The sequence below is a fragment of the Hevea brasiliensis genome, chromosome 2 (genome assembly GCF_030052815.1).
Source record: "Hevea brasiliensis isolate MT/VB/25A 57/8 chromosome 2, ASM3005281v1, whole genome shotgun sequence".
Lineage (NCBI taxonomy): Eukaryota > Viridiplantae > Streptophyta > Magnoliopsida > Malpighiales > Euphorbiaceae > Hevea > Hevea brasiliensis.
In genome coordinates, this window is record NC_079494.1 from 931,342 (window position 1) to 950,609 (window position 19,268).

The 19,268-nt window shown below is 38.4% G+C and overlaps 1 protein-coding gene across 10 annotated transcripts; it reads right to left on the reverse strand.

Annotated features, from left to right (window-relative positions):
* Nucleotides 1–679: 679 nt before the first annotated feature.
* On the reverse strand, nucleotides 680–5,899 carry LOC110669234 (glutamate receptor 3.3). 10 transcript variants are annotated; one of them, XM_021830767.2, is made up of 9 exons: nucleotides 5,638–5,899; nucleotides 5,194–5,250; nucleotides 4,763–4,866; nucleotides 4,166–4,522; nucleotides 2,714–4,056; nucleotides 2,342–2,619; nucleotides 2,047–2,078; nucleotides 1,531–1,940; nucleotides 680–1,251 (listed from the first exon to the last, which is right to left on the reverse strand). In XM_021830767.2, exons 4-9 carry the CDS (start codon nucleotides 4,428–4,430, stop codon nucleotides 775–777), a joined length of 2,805 nt encoding a protein of 934 aa, XP_021686459.2. In that variant the 5' UTR covers nucleotides 4,431–4,522; nucleotides 4,763–4,866; nucleotides 5,194–5,250; nucleotides 5,638–5,899; the 3' UTR covers nucleotides 680–774. The 10 variants fall into 10 exon arrangements, with proteins under 10 accessions (XP_021686459.2, XP_021686461.2, XP_021686460.2 ...); XM_021830769.2 differs by having other exon boundaries at nucleotides 4,166–4,557; nucleotides 5,638–5,884; XM_021830768.2 differs by having other exon boundaries at nucleotides 5,189–5,250; nucleotides 5,638–5,884.
* Nucleotides 5,900–19,268: the final 13,369 nt, after the last annotated feature.

Here is a 19,268-nt window from a genome sequence, read left to right on the forward strand (position 1 = left end):
ACTCCAAGTTCAAGATTCACGATCAGCAACATGTGAATGAACATCAGAGATTAATCATGCCAAATCCAATGCGTCTAATTGGAGTATTTTGGAAATTAGTCGCTTGTGTGTTTGGCAGCAATTGCTCTGTTACGCCCTACTTTTGCATTTCCAAAATATGCCTTTGCACAAGTGGATCATAACATATTCTATAAGATTCGTCCAAATATACCATAAAAGTTTACAGATTTAAGAGGAGATTTAAGAGGGTCGGCTGTCATCTTTCCAAACTCTGGTTGTCTCTATTAGTCTCTCCCGTTCATCAGAAAATTATAAACCCTAATCTACACCAAAAACGATGAATCTTCATTCAGTAATACTAAGATCATTTCTAAATTTATAATAACGGTCAAAGCCAAATGAACTTAAAAAAAACCTAATCCACTCCTCAAATTTAATGCAGTTATTATATAAAATAAATAAAACTCATATATTTGTATTTTAGATTCATGATCAATCGGATAATAAGTGAAAATGTACTATATAATGCAATTGTTTTACATTCTTTATTAGCTCCGGTATTTCACTTTTAACATTTCTTCACAAGGGAAAATCTTCAAGCCAAGATTCTCTTGTGGGGATTAAGCAAAATTTTCTATGCTAAAATTCCTACAAAATGATATGGTTTTGGACATATATATAAACAATTAAAAGGCTCTAAAATATGGTCTCGTTAAATTATTGTGTAATCATACAATTAAGGGGCTGTATATTCTCATGAACAAGCATGCAGAATTAAATGCTGGGGTTGATGTTGCTCCCGGAGCTCATTTCTACTCCCTTCCTCTTGGTATTCCTTCCCAACTCTGCATCCCTATCATTCTCAGATAATGATCTTTCCACCTTTCTCTTATTCTTCTTCCCAGAATGGTCTTCCTTCTCATCCATTAATGATAAGAGTCTGTGAATACGCCCAGAGCGTGAGCTACCTTGAACAGGGGAAGTGGATTCTGTAGGGGGAGCACGATATAATTGGCGTATAATCTGCAGAAAGTATATGAAGAGAGCCAAGATGCAAGCTAGTGCACAAATGAGAAAGAGGCCCCAAAAGCTTTTCAACTCAAGTCTATCTGATTCAAGTTCAGCTGTATCTGAACTGCAACTGCGATGCATGAGCCACTTGTCATGGATCCTTTGAAGATCACCACTTTCCGATAGTGCTAGAATTGCAGTCGACATGTCGACAGCTAAAGGAGAGTCCCGTGGAAATGCCTGGCATGCAGAAAATACACGAGAAGAAAGAATGAATAAAAATGAAGCCTGAGTAACATATATTGCACTGTTTAATTGCAGATATTATGTCAAATTTCATCTTGTGAAATAAATCCAATGTGAGCTCAGAATTTAGAGTCCAAATGCCAAAGAATAAAAGAACCAATTGAATGAATGTTTCATCAGTTGTTTAGCGAGACAAATATCCATGCATTTTAGACCTAACGCTTCTGATTTCAGATGAGAAAAGAACATAGCAACCAGAAAATAGGCACTCACAAAGCCCCAGCCACTTTTTGTAAATTCTTGACCCACAATCCTGAATGCACACTGGGTTGAGAGGAAGTGTTCAACGTAAGGAAGTTCATCAACAACAGCAGCAACACCCCCCTTCTTTTTAGGACCAAGTTGGAGTGCTTTAGCATATGCTTCAGGTGATCCTAAGGCAACAAGCCTAGATTTAGATATTCCAAGTTCTTCGCTCAAATAATATTCAACAAAAGAACCCACTTGGTATCCTATGGGTTCATCACCTTCCTTTAAGCTTTCAATCCCACTGATAGGAGAAAATAACCGCTGAACTGTGAGTATTGATGTAAGACTTGCAGTGTAGCTTGAATTAATTATTAATACTACAAAGAGCCATATGATTAGCACAAAGCGACCCAGGGTGCCCACAGTGTTTTCTCCTGCAAAAGGAACAAAGAAATCAACTTATCAAAAAAAAAAAAAAAAGAGGCTTGATGCCCCAACAGTAAGCATAAAATCCAGGCAAAAATATGACAGCTCACTTACTATGGGAAAAAAATAGGGTTGAGAGGCTGAACCTGCAGCAGCATTAACAAACAAGAGATGGATCAGATGGAAATATCTTTGCATGATTGCAAGATGATATTTGGGATTAATGGCGATGGTATTAGTAATGAGATAAAAAATTTTTTTTAAAAAAAAGGCCAAATGATAGAGCTCCGTTCATTGTTCTTGCTAATGCTACTGCATAAATTGAGAAATTTGCAAAATGTGCTCCATATCACAAATTAACACAAGTTGGGAAGATATATCATAACAAGATATTAATTTAGGAACTAACCATAAAACAGTTATAACTTGTCTTTTAGGTGGACCCCTGAACTCATCATTTATCCTATGCTCCAGAATCCAGACAACTGTGCCAACAGCAATGAAGAAACTGCCAATAACAATCCACATAAGTGGACTAAATGGTCGGAGGAAAGCCCAGGCCCCTGAGTTCAATTTCCTAAATGGGGCCACAACAACCAATCCTGATGCTACATATGGCTGTGTAAAATCCACAATTTTGGTTCGATTTGTGACTATGGCAACATCACCAATGACAGCATCAAAGAACTGCAACAAGAATACAAGAAAGTCAGACAATAGGGCAAAACAGATTCCCCATCAATTTGAATTTCAGACAATAAATTTATGTTGTAGTACTCACACCGGTCGTGATCTTATTCACAAGTTCTGTGTAGCTGGGGTTTTCTTTACCATTTCCAAAGGGGATAAATTGATATGGAACAGCATATGGTAATAAACTTATAGCAGCTGTAAATACATCTACACAAAAACCCTTGAACGTGTCCGTCCCTCGCACTTGTGTTACAAATTCCTTGAAACTAAACCGAACAGGCACACCAATTCTCAATTGCTTCCCATTGTTGGGAAAAACCCATCCACGGGGCTTTAATACTGTCTCTCCAGGCCAAATGACACTGTACAAATGCTGGTTTACACTGGAACGATTCGGTGGCCCCGTATAGAGTGTCTCTGGAGGAACAGTTGATAAACCAGAATAATTGGACCAGTACCCAATCCGTCTATACCCAGTTCCTATCACATTAATAACATCATAAGCAGGAAGAATCAGAGATCTGTCAGAATCAAACTTTAGTGGACCTGTTAAACCAATAAGATCACTCTTCAATATGTTCTTCAGCAGTAGTGTTCCACCATCAAAAATGTTCATTGCATCAAGATGAAGATTACCACCTTCTGCAGGAATCAACCTGGGATCATTAGAAAATGAGACAACCCCACCCTGGTCAAAAAATGCGTCAATAGCATGAGCAACCAGCCAGACAGAATCATAAGCATAAAGCCCATAAGAATTCAGCCCCAGAGAACCACCAGCCAACTTGCTCCACCTAGAGGAAAAGGATCTCTTCCTATCTGAATCTGGAGTGTAATGACGTAAAGCAAGAACTCCTTGCATTGTGTTCATGGTCTCAGAAGATAAGGGAGAAAAAGAATCTAAATAAGATGAAAGCCAATCTGTGGCAATCCATACATATCCATTACCCATCATCCCAAGATATTTTGCCACAGACAAGACACTAAAACCTAACTTAGGATTTACATGAAGAACAACAACTCGAGATTCCATTAATGCAACCTTAACAAGAATATCCATGATTTCTCCCTGACTAACATCAGTGTCTGGTGGAATCCCCAATTTGTAAGAGATTTTACACCTCCTCTCAGCAAGTTTATCACTTAGAGCTAATATGCCATTTCGTCCGTAATCGTCATCAATAAAAATGGCAATTACCTGCTTCCAACCATAATAATCAACTATTTCAGCTATTGCAGCCATTTGGTATGAATCACTTTGTGTTGTCCTAACAAAAAAGGGGAATTGGAGTGAGTTAAGAGTGGGATCTGTTGCGGCAAAGGACAACAGAGGAACTTGGAGTTCATTTACAACATGGGATATGATATGAGCAACTACAGAAGATTGTGGGCCTATAATAGCAACGATATCATTCTCCATGAATCGCAAAGCTGTCAAAACACAATAATTAGAGAATATAATTAAAATACATTACAGCCCATGCTAAGTAGTTAAGTGCGCAACTTACATCAATTTAAGAGGATGTACGTAGTTACTCACCTTCAACCATGCCCGTAAACCCACTGCAGTTGGAGCTGTGCATTGTGACAGCAAGTTTGGTTCCATGCAGAATGCTAGAATTTGCATTTACATCTTTGACAGCTTCCTGAATGGCAATCTTGGCGACTCTTCCAATGGTAGAGTCGAATGAAAAAATGGCTCCAATATTTACAATAGCAGGTCTTGAAGTAACATTCCTACCACAGCCACTCGAAAACAGTCCACAGAAAACAAAGAGATACGAAACAAGCACAATTGCATTCATTTCAGATCAATAGCATAACCATCCTCATGCATCCCAAATTAATTTGTTAACTGCTACTGCTGGAGAATTTGCAGTCAATTGAATCATGGGCTCTAAGGAGATGAAAACCAGGACTTCATCAGCAGTTCTTACAATACAATTTTTCAAAGATACAAGTTAGATGACTAAAAATATCTGATGCTTCCTCTATGAGAATATCTAAGAATAGAAATGAACAAGCACTGAATTTAAATGAGCTGAAATACAGTCTTCATTGCTGAACAAAACTAGTAAGAAGAAGCGGAAAATAGAGTTCATTAATCATAGAAATAAAATCATCAACTCAATCATACCTCTTATTACACAAATTTTAACTTTGTGCTTCATCTATTGCAAATTAAGACACACTGATCCATGTGCTTCAAAATTTTCATTTAGTGTTGTTTCTTCAGCTTTCCTATCAAGCAAACAAGTAATAGGGATAGTATATAGGGGAGGGGAAAGAGGGAAATGGAGGGAAAGAAAAAGATTCGATACTCAAAAAGATTGAAAGCAAAAAACAAGAATTAGATTCCCTGTACAAATTAAGCTAAAATCCACATTTAAAGTTGGAAAAAAATGACACTGAAATTATAAGAACTAGACAGCCTGTTTGTGAAGATGATTCTTGTTCTTTACAATCCATATGCTCTACTGCTCTTTAATGCAATTAAGACAAACAATTCCACGAAATAAATAATAAGGAGGCAGCTATGAAGAGTAAAGATCCAGACGACAACCTTACTTGAAAAAGAGAAATCTAACATGGGAACTGAGTGGAGCACCAAGCAGCAACTTCTCTCTGGAAAAAGACAAATAAGCTATCAAATATCAATCTACAAAGCATGTTTCATCAAAACAACGACAATAGAAAGATCAAGAAAGGCATGGAGAAGTGGGAATTCACTTGGGCAAGGAACACGTACTGAAATTTTTTCAGTTTGTAAGACTCAAAAGACAGAATAATGTCAAAATAGAAATAATTGAAAAACATACTGTAATCATAAATAATTGCCACTAGATTTAGATTAACATGAAAAAGCCCAATTGAAGCGAAAGTGATGTTCTGTAAACATTGGTCATGTGCAACTTGATGCCATCAATTCACTTAATAAATGGGAAAAAGAAGAAGAGAGGCAGCTGTGTAAACGCATAAAGAAGAGAAAAGACCCGCAGATGGTACACTCACCTGATGAACCAATGCGACTGCTGGAAAGATGAGTGGAGGGCCATCGTTCATCAATCCATGAGAGACTTACTTGAGAAATTGAATGACCAAGACCAAAGATTAAATTCAAAGTCCACGTAAACAGAGATACAAAGGTAAAGGAGCTTAAAAAGACATGCACTTGCCTAGGAACAAAATCTCTAGATATGGCTTTGATATTTCTAGAATCTGAGCAAGTCTGGTAAGAGTCCCCTAACACTTACGGTTGACGCCATTGGTGATGACAATAGTTAGAATAGTTACAAAATTATTCTATTTAAATTTAAATTCAATTATTATTTTTAATACTTAAATATATTTTAAATTTTATTAAAATTTATTTAAAATTTTTTCAACTATTTATTAATAGTTTTAAATTTTATATATTTTAATTAATAATCTATTTATTAATCATTTATTTTCTAAACTTTTAATAATTTTATAAAATATATAAAATTTTATTTATTTTAAATATATGCAAATTTATAAATATATATTTAATTAATTAATCATATAAACGAGTACTTACATATAAAATTTAAATATGATACATATATTATTTTTTAAATATAAACTCACATTGAACTTATTATATATTATTTTAATTTATCCCAATAAAATTTGATTGAATTAAATATTTAAAAATATTCAATAAATTTAAGTTAATTATTAAAAAATAGTATCTTAAATATATTAATTAAAAATTATTTTTACATTATATTTTTTTATAAAAAAATAAAAAATACACACACATGAGTTAGTATACATTTTAATTTGTCTCTTGAAAAATTAATATTCTTTAGCACCAAATTGAAGGAGATAATGATATGAAAAGGACATGGCACAGTATAAATCATGTGGAAGGCATAAGCATATATTCATTGATGTGAATAAAGAAAGAATAAAGTAGTTGAAAATGAAAAGATAATATCTTGCCAATAATGAGGATAATATCTTTATTTCCAAATCCAATGCTATTCCTTCAAAAATTAAAACCCTAGTTTTATTTTCCCCTTTAATTGAAGCAATAGCCATTACAAGACAATTTCTAATTTATGCTTATGGCTCTATCAGAATTCAATATAGGGCATAGGAGACAAATATTTGATTAATTTATATATTTAATTTTTTTAATTTATTAAATTATAAAATTCAACTGTAACCCCCTCATTTTTAAATTTATTATTTTATAGATAATTATTTATATTTTATTTTATTTAAAATTTGAGAAATTATTTAAAATTTTTCGAATTTTAGAAATTGGGTTTAATTTTTTAAAAATATAAAATTTTGATGATTTTTTAAAAAAATTAATTTAAAAATCACGTGGCAAAATTAAAAATATATTTGATTCTACGAATTTTTCTGAGTTTTCTAGAATTTTTTCAAAATTTTTGGGCCTCATTTTTTGTCCCAAGGCAGAATAAAAATTTAAATTTTTATATTCCGAATCGGACCGGCCGAATCAAACCGGACCAGATCGGACCGATCGAATCGGACCGGCCCTCTTCCTCTTTTTCTTTCCTCTTCGCGCGTTCCCGACGTATTCTCTCTCTCTCTCTCTCTCTCTCTCCTCCCTCTGTCTATCGCTGCCCCACCGCCGCCCCAGCTCATCGGCGCACCACCTCAGCCCTTCCCCCTCGCCGGCCTCCGCCTGGAACGCCGGAAAAATGCGCCCAAAGGCGCTTACGCGCAAGTCACGCCATTTCACCTTCCTGGGCCGATTCCGGCCACCAATCAGACCGGGTCTTGTCCCAAAACACTTCTATACCTCAAGAGCTTTCCATATACACCAAGAACACTAAAATCCATCGAGCGGTTTGTCCAATTTTTGTTCGGAAAGTTTTAGCTCATTTCAAATTTTGGGCTAAATTTCTTGCAAATCGTAAACCCCACGAGAAAACCGAGAGTACCGGAATGCTCCACTCATCGAGAGCTTCGCGGCAATACCAATTTCAAAATTTTTCGACACTGTATTTTGGTGAGTCCCATGAAATTTCGTAGTATTTTTTCGAACACTAAATGAGCTTAAAAAATTTTGTAAAAATTATGTACTAACCCCCGTGTTGTGAGCTTCGTGTAGGTACCTTCAATTCGCGGAAATTCAACGATTGTCCGGGTCTGTAAATTTCGGACCAGGTAGACAGGCTACTGAAAAAGTCTCGGAATTGGGTCTAGATTTTGGCTACCCTACCGTTGTCAAACGTCTCGAATGCGGTCCCGGGGTGGGAATCGGCATAGGTAAACCCGAACTTTACTTTTTCTTAATTATCTAGTGCTTGAATTTGATTAAAAATCTATAAAATATTGGTGGTAGCTTGGAAAATTATAATTCCTTTTGCATTAGCTTAGTAATATTGCTAAGGACCACGAGGCAAAGTTTTAGAATTTTTAGAGCTCATATGGGTAGTTTTTTTGTAAAAGGGGTTAATTATAAGGACTAAACTATAATTTTTCACATTGTGATTGTTGATTGTTTGGATGGGCTCAGGAGGGGCCATGTGATGTGATTGAGTTATGTATGTGTGATTTGTGGATATAGAAGTGTATTTTGAACTCTTTTGTAGGTTGGGTAGGTACTAAGTATGGGGGAAACTCTACCGAATTTTTGGCACGACCTAGGGTGTCTTTGGTCTTTTCCAATCTTGTATCGGGTCAAATATATTAAATAATTGCTATAAAATTGTCAGGTGAGTCGGGACAGCCTTCCTCCTCCGTCCAGCCACCGCGGTGACTTCGGTTAAGTCTGTGAGTAAAATATTAATTTTAATTATAATTTCGATATTATTATATGTTTTAGCATGCCCATGCATCACTTATAAATATATATCTATGTAGTTAAATATTAGGCATGATTTATATTGCATTTTAAATTGATGAAGTGTTATGGATGTTGTTTATGGTAATTTGGAGCAGTGTGTGTGCGTTGGCGTGCGTGTGGTATGATATTGGGTATGGACAGGACGGGTAGACACGGCTTGAGAGACACTCGCTGGGACCCAGTCCTTTATGGATAAGTCGGGGTAGACACGGCTTGAGAGACACTCGCTGGGACCCCGCACTTGGTTTATTAAGAGAAAGTTCGGCTTGAGAGACACTCGCTGGCAGAGGTTGGATTAAGAGGGCTGTATAGGGGATCAACTCCCATATATGTATTGCTTGACAGTGTTGGGTGTGTGAGTGCTCCAAATTGCCTTTTTGCAGTTATGATATGAATTGTATGAAAATTATGAGGATGTTGCATATCACTCCACAGGGTGTATTAGCTTTAGATAGCTATAGAGATTATGATTAAAATTGGTATTTACTCTCTGAGTCGAACGCTCACTCCTGTTCATCTATTTTTCCAGGCTACAGGAGGATTATTTGTTGTGACTAACCTATTCTTCTTCTTCGCATATCCATTAATACTATTTAATGTATTTTGTAAAATTGAGTTAAATTTTAGACTCCGTATATGTTAGAAGCACTTATTTTTATTTTAGGCCTGTATTATAAAAGTTATGTTGGACTTATAAAATTATTAACTGTATGCATGATGGGATTGGATGAGGGAGTTGAGCTCCTATTTGAGTTATGACATTTTAATTATGTGGAGGGTGAGCTGAGCTCCCCAATTTATTATATATTGTGTTTACAGGTCGGACGAATCAAAAACTCCCCGTTGAATGGTCCATTTTATGACCAGACTCTGTCCGGTTGAATTCTTGAAATTGGGCCCAAAAGGGCCTTAGAGTTAGGTTGAGGAATAGTTAGGCTTACTATGGGCCTCGGGGGCTTTAAGCTGGCCCAGGTCCTAGTGCCAGTTCGGCCCATAGGTTGGGTCGTGACAAATGTGGTCATGTGACTCCTATTAGATTCTTCCCAAAACTTTAGACGTATATTCCCTATGAATCTGGAGCCTAAGCTCTGATACCACATTCGTCCTTGCATTGTCATCTTTGTTTTTAGTTTCTGCTTTATATAATTGTGTGTAAATATGAGTCTATAGAGCTGTGTAACATGTCGTTTTGAATTTTTGTGGGCTAATGCTATTAAATTTCAGGAAAATGCGTAGAAGCAGAAGAGCTACCACTGCACCAAAACCGAATGTGCCTGATGAGGTGTCAGCACAGGATGAGGCGCCTGCCCTGAGGAGATGGGGTAGGAGACCTAGAGCTGCTCAAGCAGAAGAGTAGCCACCACCAGTTCAGGAACAGTTTTTAATGGCCCAGGGTCCCATGGACCCAATGATAGCTACCTTAACCAGATTGCAGAGAACCATCGATATGATGGCACAATATATGATCCACCCTCCCCAACAGCATTAGCCCATAGCACCAAGAGGGGAACCTTACAAACAAATAATTAATTTCAAGAAATTGGTGCCTGGTACTTATGATGTGTCGGACGATGCCTATCGATTTTTGGATTCCTGCAAACAGGCAGGGATGGAGTTGCAGTTGATTGATAGGAGGCTTATAAAGTGTGTGCAGCATGTATTGGGGCCAGTGCCAAGATAGTGGATGACGAACTACGTACTACCTCGTATTGAGGGATTATCTTGGACCCAATTTGTGGAACTGTTCATCAACAGGTTTGTGCCAGAAAGCTTCAGAGATCAAAAGCAGTAGGCCTTTGAGGCCTTAAGGTAGAATGGCAGATTCGTAGATGAATATGTTATAGAATTTCTGGAACTGAGCAGGTATGGCCCTACAACAGTGGCTACAGAAACTATGAAGGTAAAGAGGTTCCTAAAGGGGCTGGACAGAAGGTATGCAAACCTGGCCATGATATCTGATCAGTCTTTTGATATGGTAATTGATACAGGAGATGATAATGGAAGGGCAAAAAAGAATAAAATAGAGGATTCTTCAGGTGTTTCCTACACGGGTATCACGGATAGTGACGGCCAAAGTCATTACAGAGGAAGAGGTAGAAGCAACAAGAAGGGTGGTTTTAAACATAAATCTTGAGGATTCAGACTAAGGTACAGATCCAGCAGTGGTCACAGTTTGGGTTACAGCAGTTCTGGGTGTGGTTCAAGATCCTCCTTGGCACCTTACACGCAGTGTGGAAGAGGATATTCAGGACCTTGTATGATGGGTTCAGGAGTATGTTTCCGGTGTGGCCAGCAGGGTCACTTTGCTAGAGAATGTCCAGTGTTCAGCGAGCCACAGTCATAGGGTTCTATTGCAAATGCTCCTTGTCAATTGTATCCTGGTGCTTCTAGCATGGCATGTAGTCAGTTCAGTGGCCAACAGGGCCAAGGACAAGGAGGACATGGATTTAGAGGTAAGTCAGGAGGTAGAAGTCAATTTCAGGGTTCTGCAATACAGGGTAGGGGTCAAGCTCGAGTTTTCACCTTGACCCACCAGGATGCTCAAGCTTCCAATGCAATTGTGGTAGGTATTCTTCTAGTCTGTTCCTATGAGGCTCGTGTTTTGATGGATCAGGGTGCTATGCACTCATTTGTCTCCCCTGTTTTTGCCATGAGATTGGGTAGAAACCCTACAACTTTAGAATGCCCTTTGTCTGTAGCTATCCCACTTAGTGACAACATATATGTGGATATGATTTTTCTAGATAGCCCAATAGTAGTGGATGGAAGGATCCTCCCAGCAGACTTGGTTCCTGTACCAGTAATGGATTTCGATGTAATTTTGGGAATAGATTGGTTAGCAACTTATTATGCCACTTTAGACTACAGAAATAAAAAGGTGTATTTCCACATACCTAGTGTGGAAGAGTTTAGCTTTGATGGTTACAAGAGCGTGGCTCCATATAATTTGGTGTCAGCAATTAGTGCTAGAAAAATGTTGAGGCGTGGATGTCAAGGGTATTTAGCATTGGTGAGAGATACATCTGCAGAAGATGTTAACATAGAAAACGTTCCTGTTGTCAGAGAATTCATGGATGTCTTCCCTGAGGAGCTTACAGGGTTGCCACCAGGAAGGGAAATAGAGTTCTGCATTAATGTTGTACCGGGTACAAACCCCATATCAATGCCGCCTTAGAGGATGGCACTAGCAGAATTGAAAGAACTAAAGGAGCAACTACAAGAGCTTTTGGACAAGGGTTTCATACGTCTGAGCACTTCACCCTGGGGCACTCCTCTTCTATTTGTGAGAAAGAAAGATGGGTTCTTGAGGTTGTGTATTGATTATAGACAGCTGAACAAGGTGACTATGAAGAACAAGTATCCACTCCCTCGGATCGATAATCTGTTTGATCAGCTCCAAGGGACTAGATTATTTTCCAAGATAGACCTACGATCAGGCTACCATCAGTTGAGAATCGGGAATGAGGATGTGTCCAAGATAACATTCAGGATAAGATATGGTCATTATGAATTCTTGGTGATGTCTTTTGGACTCACTAATGCACCAGCAACCTTCATGGACTTGATGAACAGGGTGTTTAGGCCATTCCTGGACCGTTTTGTCATTGTATTCATAGATGACATTTTGGTATACTCTCAGGCCGAGGAAAAACATGTGTGGTATTTGAGGATGGTGTTGCAGACTTTGAGGGAGCACCAGCTATATGCCAAATTTTCAAAATGTGAATTTTGGCTAGAAAGCATCTCATTCTTGGGACACATGGTTTCTAGTGAAGGCATTCAAGTGGATCCCAAGAAAATTGAGGCGGTAACTGATTGGCTTAGGCCTACAATAGTCACTGAGGTGCGAAGTTTTTCGGGCCTAGCTGGCTACTATAGATGCTTTGTACAGGATTTCTCCATGACAGCAGCTCCCCTAACTAAGTTAACTCAGAAGAATGTTCCATTCATTTGGACAGATAATTGTGAGGAGAGCTTCTAGAAGCTTAAGGAATGTCTAATTACCGCCCCTGCGTTGATATTACCGATGAGTGGTGAAGGATATACCGTGTACTGTGTTGCCTCCAGAGTTGGCTTAGGGTGTGTTTTGATGCAAAATGGAAAAGTAGTGGCTTATGCTTCAAGGCAGCTAAAGAGGCATGAGCAGAACTACCCCACCCATTATTTGGAAATGGCGATTGTAGTCTTTGCACTAAAGATCTGGAGACACTACTTGTATGGTGAAGTGTGCGAGATATACACCAACCACAAGAGTTTGAAGTACATCTTCCAATAGAGGGATTTAAATTTGAGACAGAGGAGATGGCTGGAGCTTCTGAAGGACTATGATTGTACCATCCAGTACCACCCTGGGAAGGCCAATGTAGTAGCAGATGCTTTGAGCATAAAATCTTCTGGCAGCTTAGGGCACATATCAGCGGAGAAGAGACCGTTGATTCAGGAAGTACATGAGTTGATGGATCAATGTCTGATTTTAGATCTTTCAGATGAGGGGGTGTTGTTGGCCCATTTTTCAGTGAGACCATACCTGCAAGACAAAGTCAGAGTTTCCTAGCACAGAGACCAGCAATTGATGAAGATCATAAAAAGAGTACAGCAGGTTGAAGTTGGTGAGTTTGGATTTGCCAATGATGGCACCCTTATGCAAGGTTCTGGGATATGTTTGCCTAACGTGGACAATCTTAGAAATGAAATAATGCGAGAGGCACACTATACACTGCACAATGTCCACCCAAGCTCCACCAAGATGTACCATAATGTGAAAGATAGCTACTGGTGGAATGGCATGAAGAGAGGCATAGTAGACTTTGTGTCCAAGTGCTTGACTTGTCAGAAGATGAAGTTTGAATACCAGAAGCCGTCAGGGAAGCTGCAAGAGCTCCCTATCCCATAATGGAAGTGGGAAATGATTACTATGGATTTTGTAACTGGGTTGCCTTGTACCACAAGTGGATATGATTCGATATGGGTAATTGTAGATCGTCTGACCAAATCAGCTCATTTTTTGCTTGTGAAAACCACATATTCTATTACACAGTACGCCTGGCTCTATGTTCAAGAAATAGTCAGATTGCATAGAGTTCCTACTTCCATAATATCTGACAGAGGGCCCTAGTTCACTTTTTGATTTTGGAGGAAGTTGCAAGAGGCACTTGGCACACAGTTAAACTTCACTACTGCCTTCCACCCTCAGACAGACAGGCAATCCGAAAGGAAAATCCAAACACTGGAAGACATGCTTTGCATGTGTGTTTTGGATTTTGGACGTTAATGGGATGATCAGCTACCCTTGGTGGAGTTTGCCTACAATAACAGTTATCATTCCAGCATAGGGATGGCACCCTATGAGGCGCTATATGACAGAAAGTGTAGGTCTCCTTTGTGTTGGACGGAAATGGAAGAAGCGAAGGTGTATGATGTAGACCTAGTGCAGTATACTTCAGAGATGGTTCCTTTAAGAAGGGAACGATTGAAAACAGCTTTCAGTAAGCAGAAGAGTTATGCAAATCCCAGACGGAGGGATGTGGAGTTTGCAGTAGGCGATTACGTATTCCTGAAGGTTTCTCCAATGAAGGGAGTCATGAGATTTGGAAATAAGGACAAGTTGGCATCTCGATATATTGGACCTTTTGAGGTTACTGGTAGAGTTGGAGCAGTTACCTATAGGTTGGAGTTACCACCCAACCTTTCTCATATTCATCATGTATTTCACATCTCCATGCACAGGAAATACATACCTGATCCTTCTCATGTGCTACAGCCGGATATAGTAGAGCTAAAGGAAGATGTAACAAACCAAAAAAAAAAAAATATATATATATATATATAAATAAATTAATTAAAATTAAATTAAACATTTAAAATTTAAAATTTTTTCAGGAATGAATCTAAACAACATGTCTGTCCAGGTTCATTTCCAGAAATTAAAAAAAAAAAAAAGAAAACAGAGGGTTCCCGTCTAAACTCTCTCCCGTCACTCTCCCTCCCCCTCCCTTTTTCTTCTAACCAGCGAGCCTCCAGCCACCATGGCTAGCCAGTGAGGAGTCCCCCCACCCTGGGCGATGTTGAAGAGCTGCCAGCTGGTCGGAGCAGCGCCAGCAACGGCGCAAATGGAGGAGTTTTCCCCATCAACGCTCGCACAGTGGACAGCAACTTTCTGACGAGATTCCGGCTTCATCCGACGTCCAATCGAGGCGATTCAAGTGGTGTTGGAAAGCTTGTTCTAAGAGCTTTCTTTTGATACTAGTTTTGCTGCAAATGGAGGTCGGATGAGTGAAGTATAGAGGAGAGAAATTTCGGGTTTTTCAAGCTTTTAAGTCAGATCTAGGACGATCCGACCGTTGGATTGACGATCCGAGACCACCTATGGACTGAGGGAGAGGAGAGGAACATGATAGTATGATCAGATCCGCGGATGTGGCGGATCACTGACCGCGGCGCTGTGATGGTTCCGGCGGTGGCTCCGATGAGCTTTGGAGATGATTCAACATCCATAGGCTTCCTCATAAATTTTTGAAATTTTTAAGACACAGATAAGCTTTGGATAAGATTATTTTTATTATTTCTCTGTCTGTGGAGCACAAATGCAGTGTTTCTTAAACAGGAAAATTTGGAGAAAAATTTTAAGAAAAATATACTATGAAAGTAAAATTATTTGGAGATATTTTATGGTGTTTGTTAAATTTTTGAGTGATTGTAGAATATTTTTGAAAAATATAGATGGATTTTAGTTAGATTTTTAGCATATGGGCATATAAGATTATTTGAAATTATGATATTTAAATTTTATATGATTGGTTGAAGCTTGAGGATGGAGATTTAAATATGTGAATATTGAATTGGGTTGAATTAAGAATATGTTAGCTATTGGAAACTTAAGGAATTGAGTAATATTCTTGAATAAAATATTCATGGGTGATTAAAAATTTACAATTACTTTTGCGATAGCTTTATAACTTTATTAAGGACTGCGGGATGAAATTTTAGAATTTTTAGAGCTTGTTTTAGTGGATTTTTATAAAATATCAATTATAGGGACTAGAACATAATTTTTAAGATTTTGAGTATTGCTTTTAGAGGGCCCAGGAGGGCCATATAATGATGATGAGATATGTGTTGAGTTTAAAAGTGCTATTTGAACCATTTTTAGCAGGTTTGGTAGGTCCTAGGTATAGGAAAAACTTTGCCGGATTTTCGAAATGAATTAGGTTGTCTGTTGTCTCTTTAGAGTTTTATTTTGACTTAGTACTAATAAATTTATAATATAATTATTTAGGTGATCGATGTCAGCTATTTTCCTCCATTTAGCAGCCACAAAGTCCTCAGTGTACAGTGAGTAAAATATTAATTTTAATTATAATTTCGATATTATTATATGTTCAAGTATGCCCATGCATCACTTATAAATATGTATCTATGTAGTTAAACACTAGGCATGTTTTATATTGCATTCATAATTAATGAAGTGCCATGGATGTTGTTTATGGTAATTTGGAGTTGTGTGCATGCGTTGGCATGCATGTGGTATGGTATTGGATATAAACAGGACGGGTAGACACAGCTTTACAGACACTCGCTGGGACCTGATCCTTTATGGATAAGTCGGGGTAGACATGGCTTGAGAGACACTCGCTGGGACCCCGCATTTGATTTATTAAGTGAAAATCCGGCTTGAGGACACTCACTGGCAGAGGTTGGATTAAGAGAGCTGTATAGGGGATCAGCTCCCATATATGTACTGTTTAAACAGTGTTGGGTGGGTGAGTGCTCTAAATTGCCTTTTTACTACTATGATGTGTTTTGTATGAAAATTATAATAATGTTGCATTACATTCCTTAGGATGCATTAGTTTTAGTTAGCTATAGAAATTGTGGTTAAAATTAGTATTTTACTCTCTGAGTTGAACGCTCACTCCTGTCCACCTATTTTTTCAGGCTATAGGAGGAGTTCTTTTACAGAGCAACCTTCTTTCTTCCTTGCAGGTTTAATATCGGTTATTTAATAATTTTATTATTTTTTCTCAATTTGAAATCTAGAACGCCGTATGTGTTAGTAGTAGTATGGACCTTGTTAGAGATTATATTAATTTAAATTCTTGAGATTAATAAATGAATATTTGTATGGTATTTAAACAATTTGTAAGTGCTGGTATCAGAGTTGAGTGGGGCTCCCCTGACTTCATTTTTTTATGGTTATCAGAGTGGGTTAACCTGAATAAATATATTTTATCTTATTTAATTTTATTTACATGTTAGGCCTAAGTTTTTGTGCCTTGATTGTAGACTTGAGAACAGTAAGACTTACTACAGGCCTCGGGGGCTTTATGCCGGTTCAGGTCCTAGTGCCGATCCAGCCCATAGGTTGGGTCGTGACAAGAGTGGTATTAAAGCTTAGGCTCCAGATTCATGAGAAAGAATATACTTGGGAGTATAAAAGGAGTCTTTTTAGATTGTTACAACTTGGCATATAACTTGTGTTCCCATAAGGTATGAAGGACAATTCTCAAATGCTGCTCATGCTCCTCCTTACTCTTTGAGTACACTAGAATGTCATCAATGAACACTATAATAAACTGATATAAGAAAGGTTTGAAAACTCTATTCATGAGATCCATAAAAGTGGTTGGAGCATTGGTAAGACCAAAAGGCATTACAAGAAATTCATAGTGTCCATACCTAGTCCTAAAGGCAGTCTTGAGTATGTCTTCTTTTTTAACTCTCAATTGATGATACCCAGATCGAAGATCAATCTTGGAAAAGCACTTTGCACCTTGAAGTTGGTGAAACAGGTTATCTATGCGTGGAAGAGGATACTTGATACGGACAGTCACCTTATTCAATTGCCTATAATCAATGCACATTTTCAAATACCCATCCTTCTTCCGCACAAATAACATAGGAGCACCCCATGGAGAAACACTAGGGCAAATAATCCCCTTATCTAGTAGGTCCTCTAACTGCTCCTTCAACTCTTTAAGTTCTATAGGTGCCATACGATTATGGGCTCAGTTCCAGGAACTTAGTCTATACTAAACTCTACCTCTCGCTCCGAGGGTAAACCTGATAAATCTTTTGAAAACACGTCAGGGAACTCTTTAACCACTGTAACATTCTCCAAACCTGCACCTTATACCTAAACGTCTCTAACATAAGCTAGATACCCCTTATACCTCTTTCGCAATAATCGGCTAGCATTCATTACTGAGATAAGATTACTAGAAGCCATACTGTGATCTCCCTGAAATTGAAATTATACCTCCCTAGGAATTTTAAAGAATACAACTTTATTATGGCAATCCAATGAAATGTGATAAGTTGCTAACCAGTCCATGCCTAAAATCACATCAAACTCAAACATATCCAAAGAACCAAGATCTGCAGCTAATTCCCTATCTCTAATGTGAACTATACATCCCTTATACACTATATCAGTGTCTATTGCATTCCCCATAAGTGTTGATACAGATAAAGGATACTTTAACAAAGTAGGTGGTGTACTAAATCTCATGGAAAAGTATGGAGAAAGAAAGGAATGAGTGGAACCCGGATCAAACAGTACTCTAGTATTAAATGAACAAATAGAAAGTGTACTTGTCACTACTACATTAGATGTTTGAGTATTCTGCTGAGTCAAAGCAAAAACCCTGGCTTGACCTCTACCACCAAATGTCTCTCCCTGAGTTTGAGCATATCCTCTACAACCAGAACCTCAACCACCCTGACCATGACCACTAGAACCCTGACCTCTACCACCATACTGTGAAACTGGCTGAACTTGAGAGGGAGTAGGATGCGCTACTTGACCAGCACTCTGAGTTATCCCACTAGTAGGATAGTCTTGTTTACGGTGTCCTAGCTGTCCACAACCAATGCATGCTCCAGTGACCCAATGATAAGTGCCCTTATGTAGCTTACCATAATGCTGACAAGGAGTGGAAATAGGCCCAGTGCTAACTGACTATACTGACCATTCCATGCATGAGTCCTCTGCTCACGTTCCTGACCAACTCTAGATTGATGTGCCGTATTGCCAACTATAGACTGAGAACCCTGATGACTCTATCCTCTGTTAAACTGATTACCCTAACCATCTTTCTTAAATCGCTCGTGCTGCTCGTGAGCCCAACATTCCTCATCATATATCTCCATCTGTCTAGCCTGATCAACCACCTCCTCATAATTAGGTAGTCGTAAAGGAGCTACACAATCAATTAGCCTGTCTCGTAAGCCCCTTTCAAACTTGTGAGCCTTATTCTTCTCATTTGGAATCAAGTGTTTACCAAAGCGGGATAATTTGGTAAACTTCGTCTCATACTCTGTAACTATCATGTTGCCTTGCTTTAAGGTTTTAAACTCCAAAGCCTTAGCCTCTTGAACACTAGAAGGGAGAAATCGTTGTAAGAAGAGAGAGTGAAACTAAGGCCAGAGGATAGAACCTTCGGGTTGCCCATTCTTCTTAGAGAGATACCACTCACAAGAAACTCCCTTAAATTGATTTCCTGCCAACATTACCATCCTAGCACTACTACAACCCATAGTGTCATAACACCTCTCCATGTCATCTAAAAAATCTAAGGGATCAGCTAATGCATCCTCTCTAGTTGACTCCTTTGGTTTTAGCTTGAGAAAGTCTGTGGAGTTAAGAAATGAAGCCCTATCCTGAGTTGGTGCTGAAATAGGGCCAACCACTGGTTGCTATTGTTGAGTTGTAAGGTACTCAGTTATATTATTAACAGCATGATTCAATGCATGCAATCCCACTGCCAGATCTACCACAGTAACCTGACCAGCT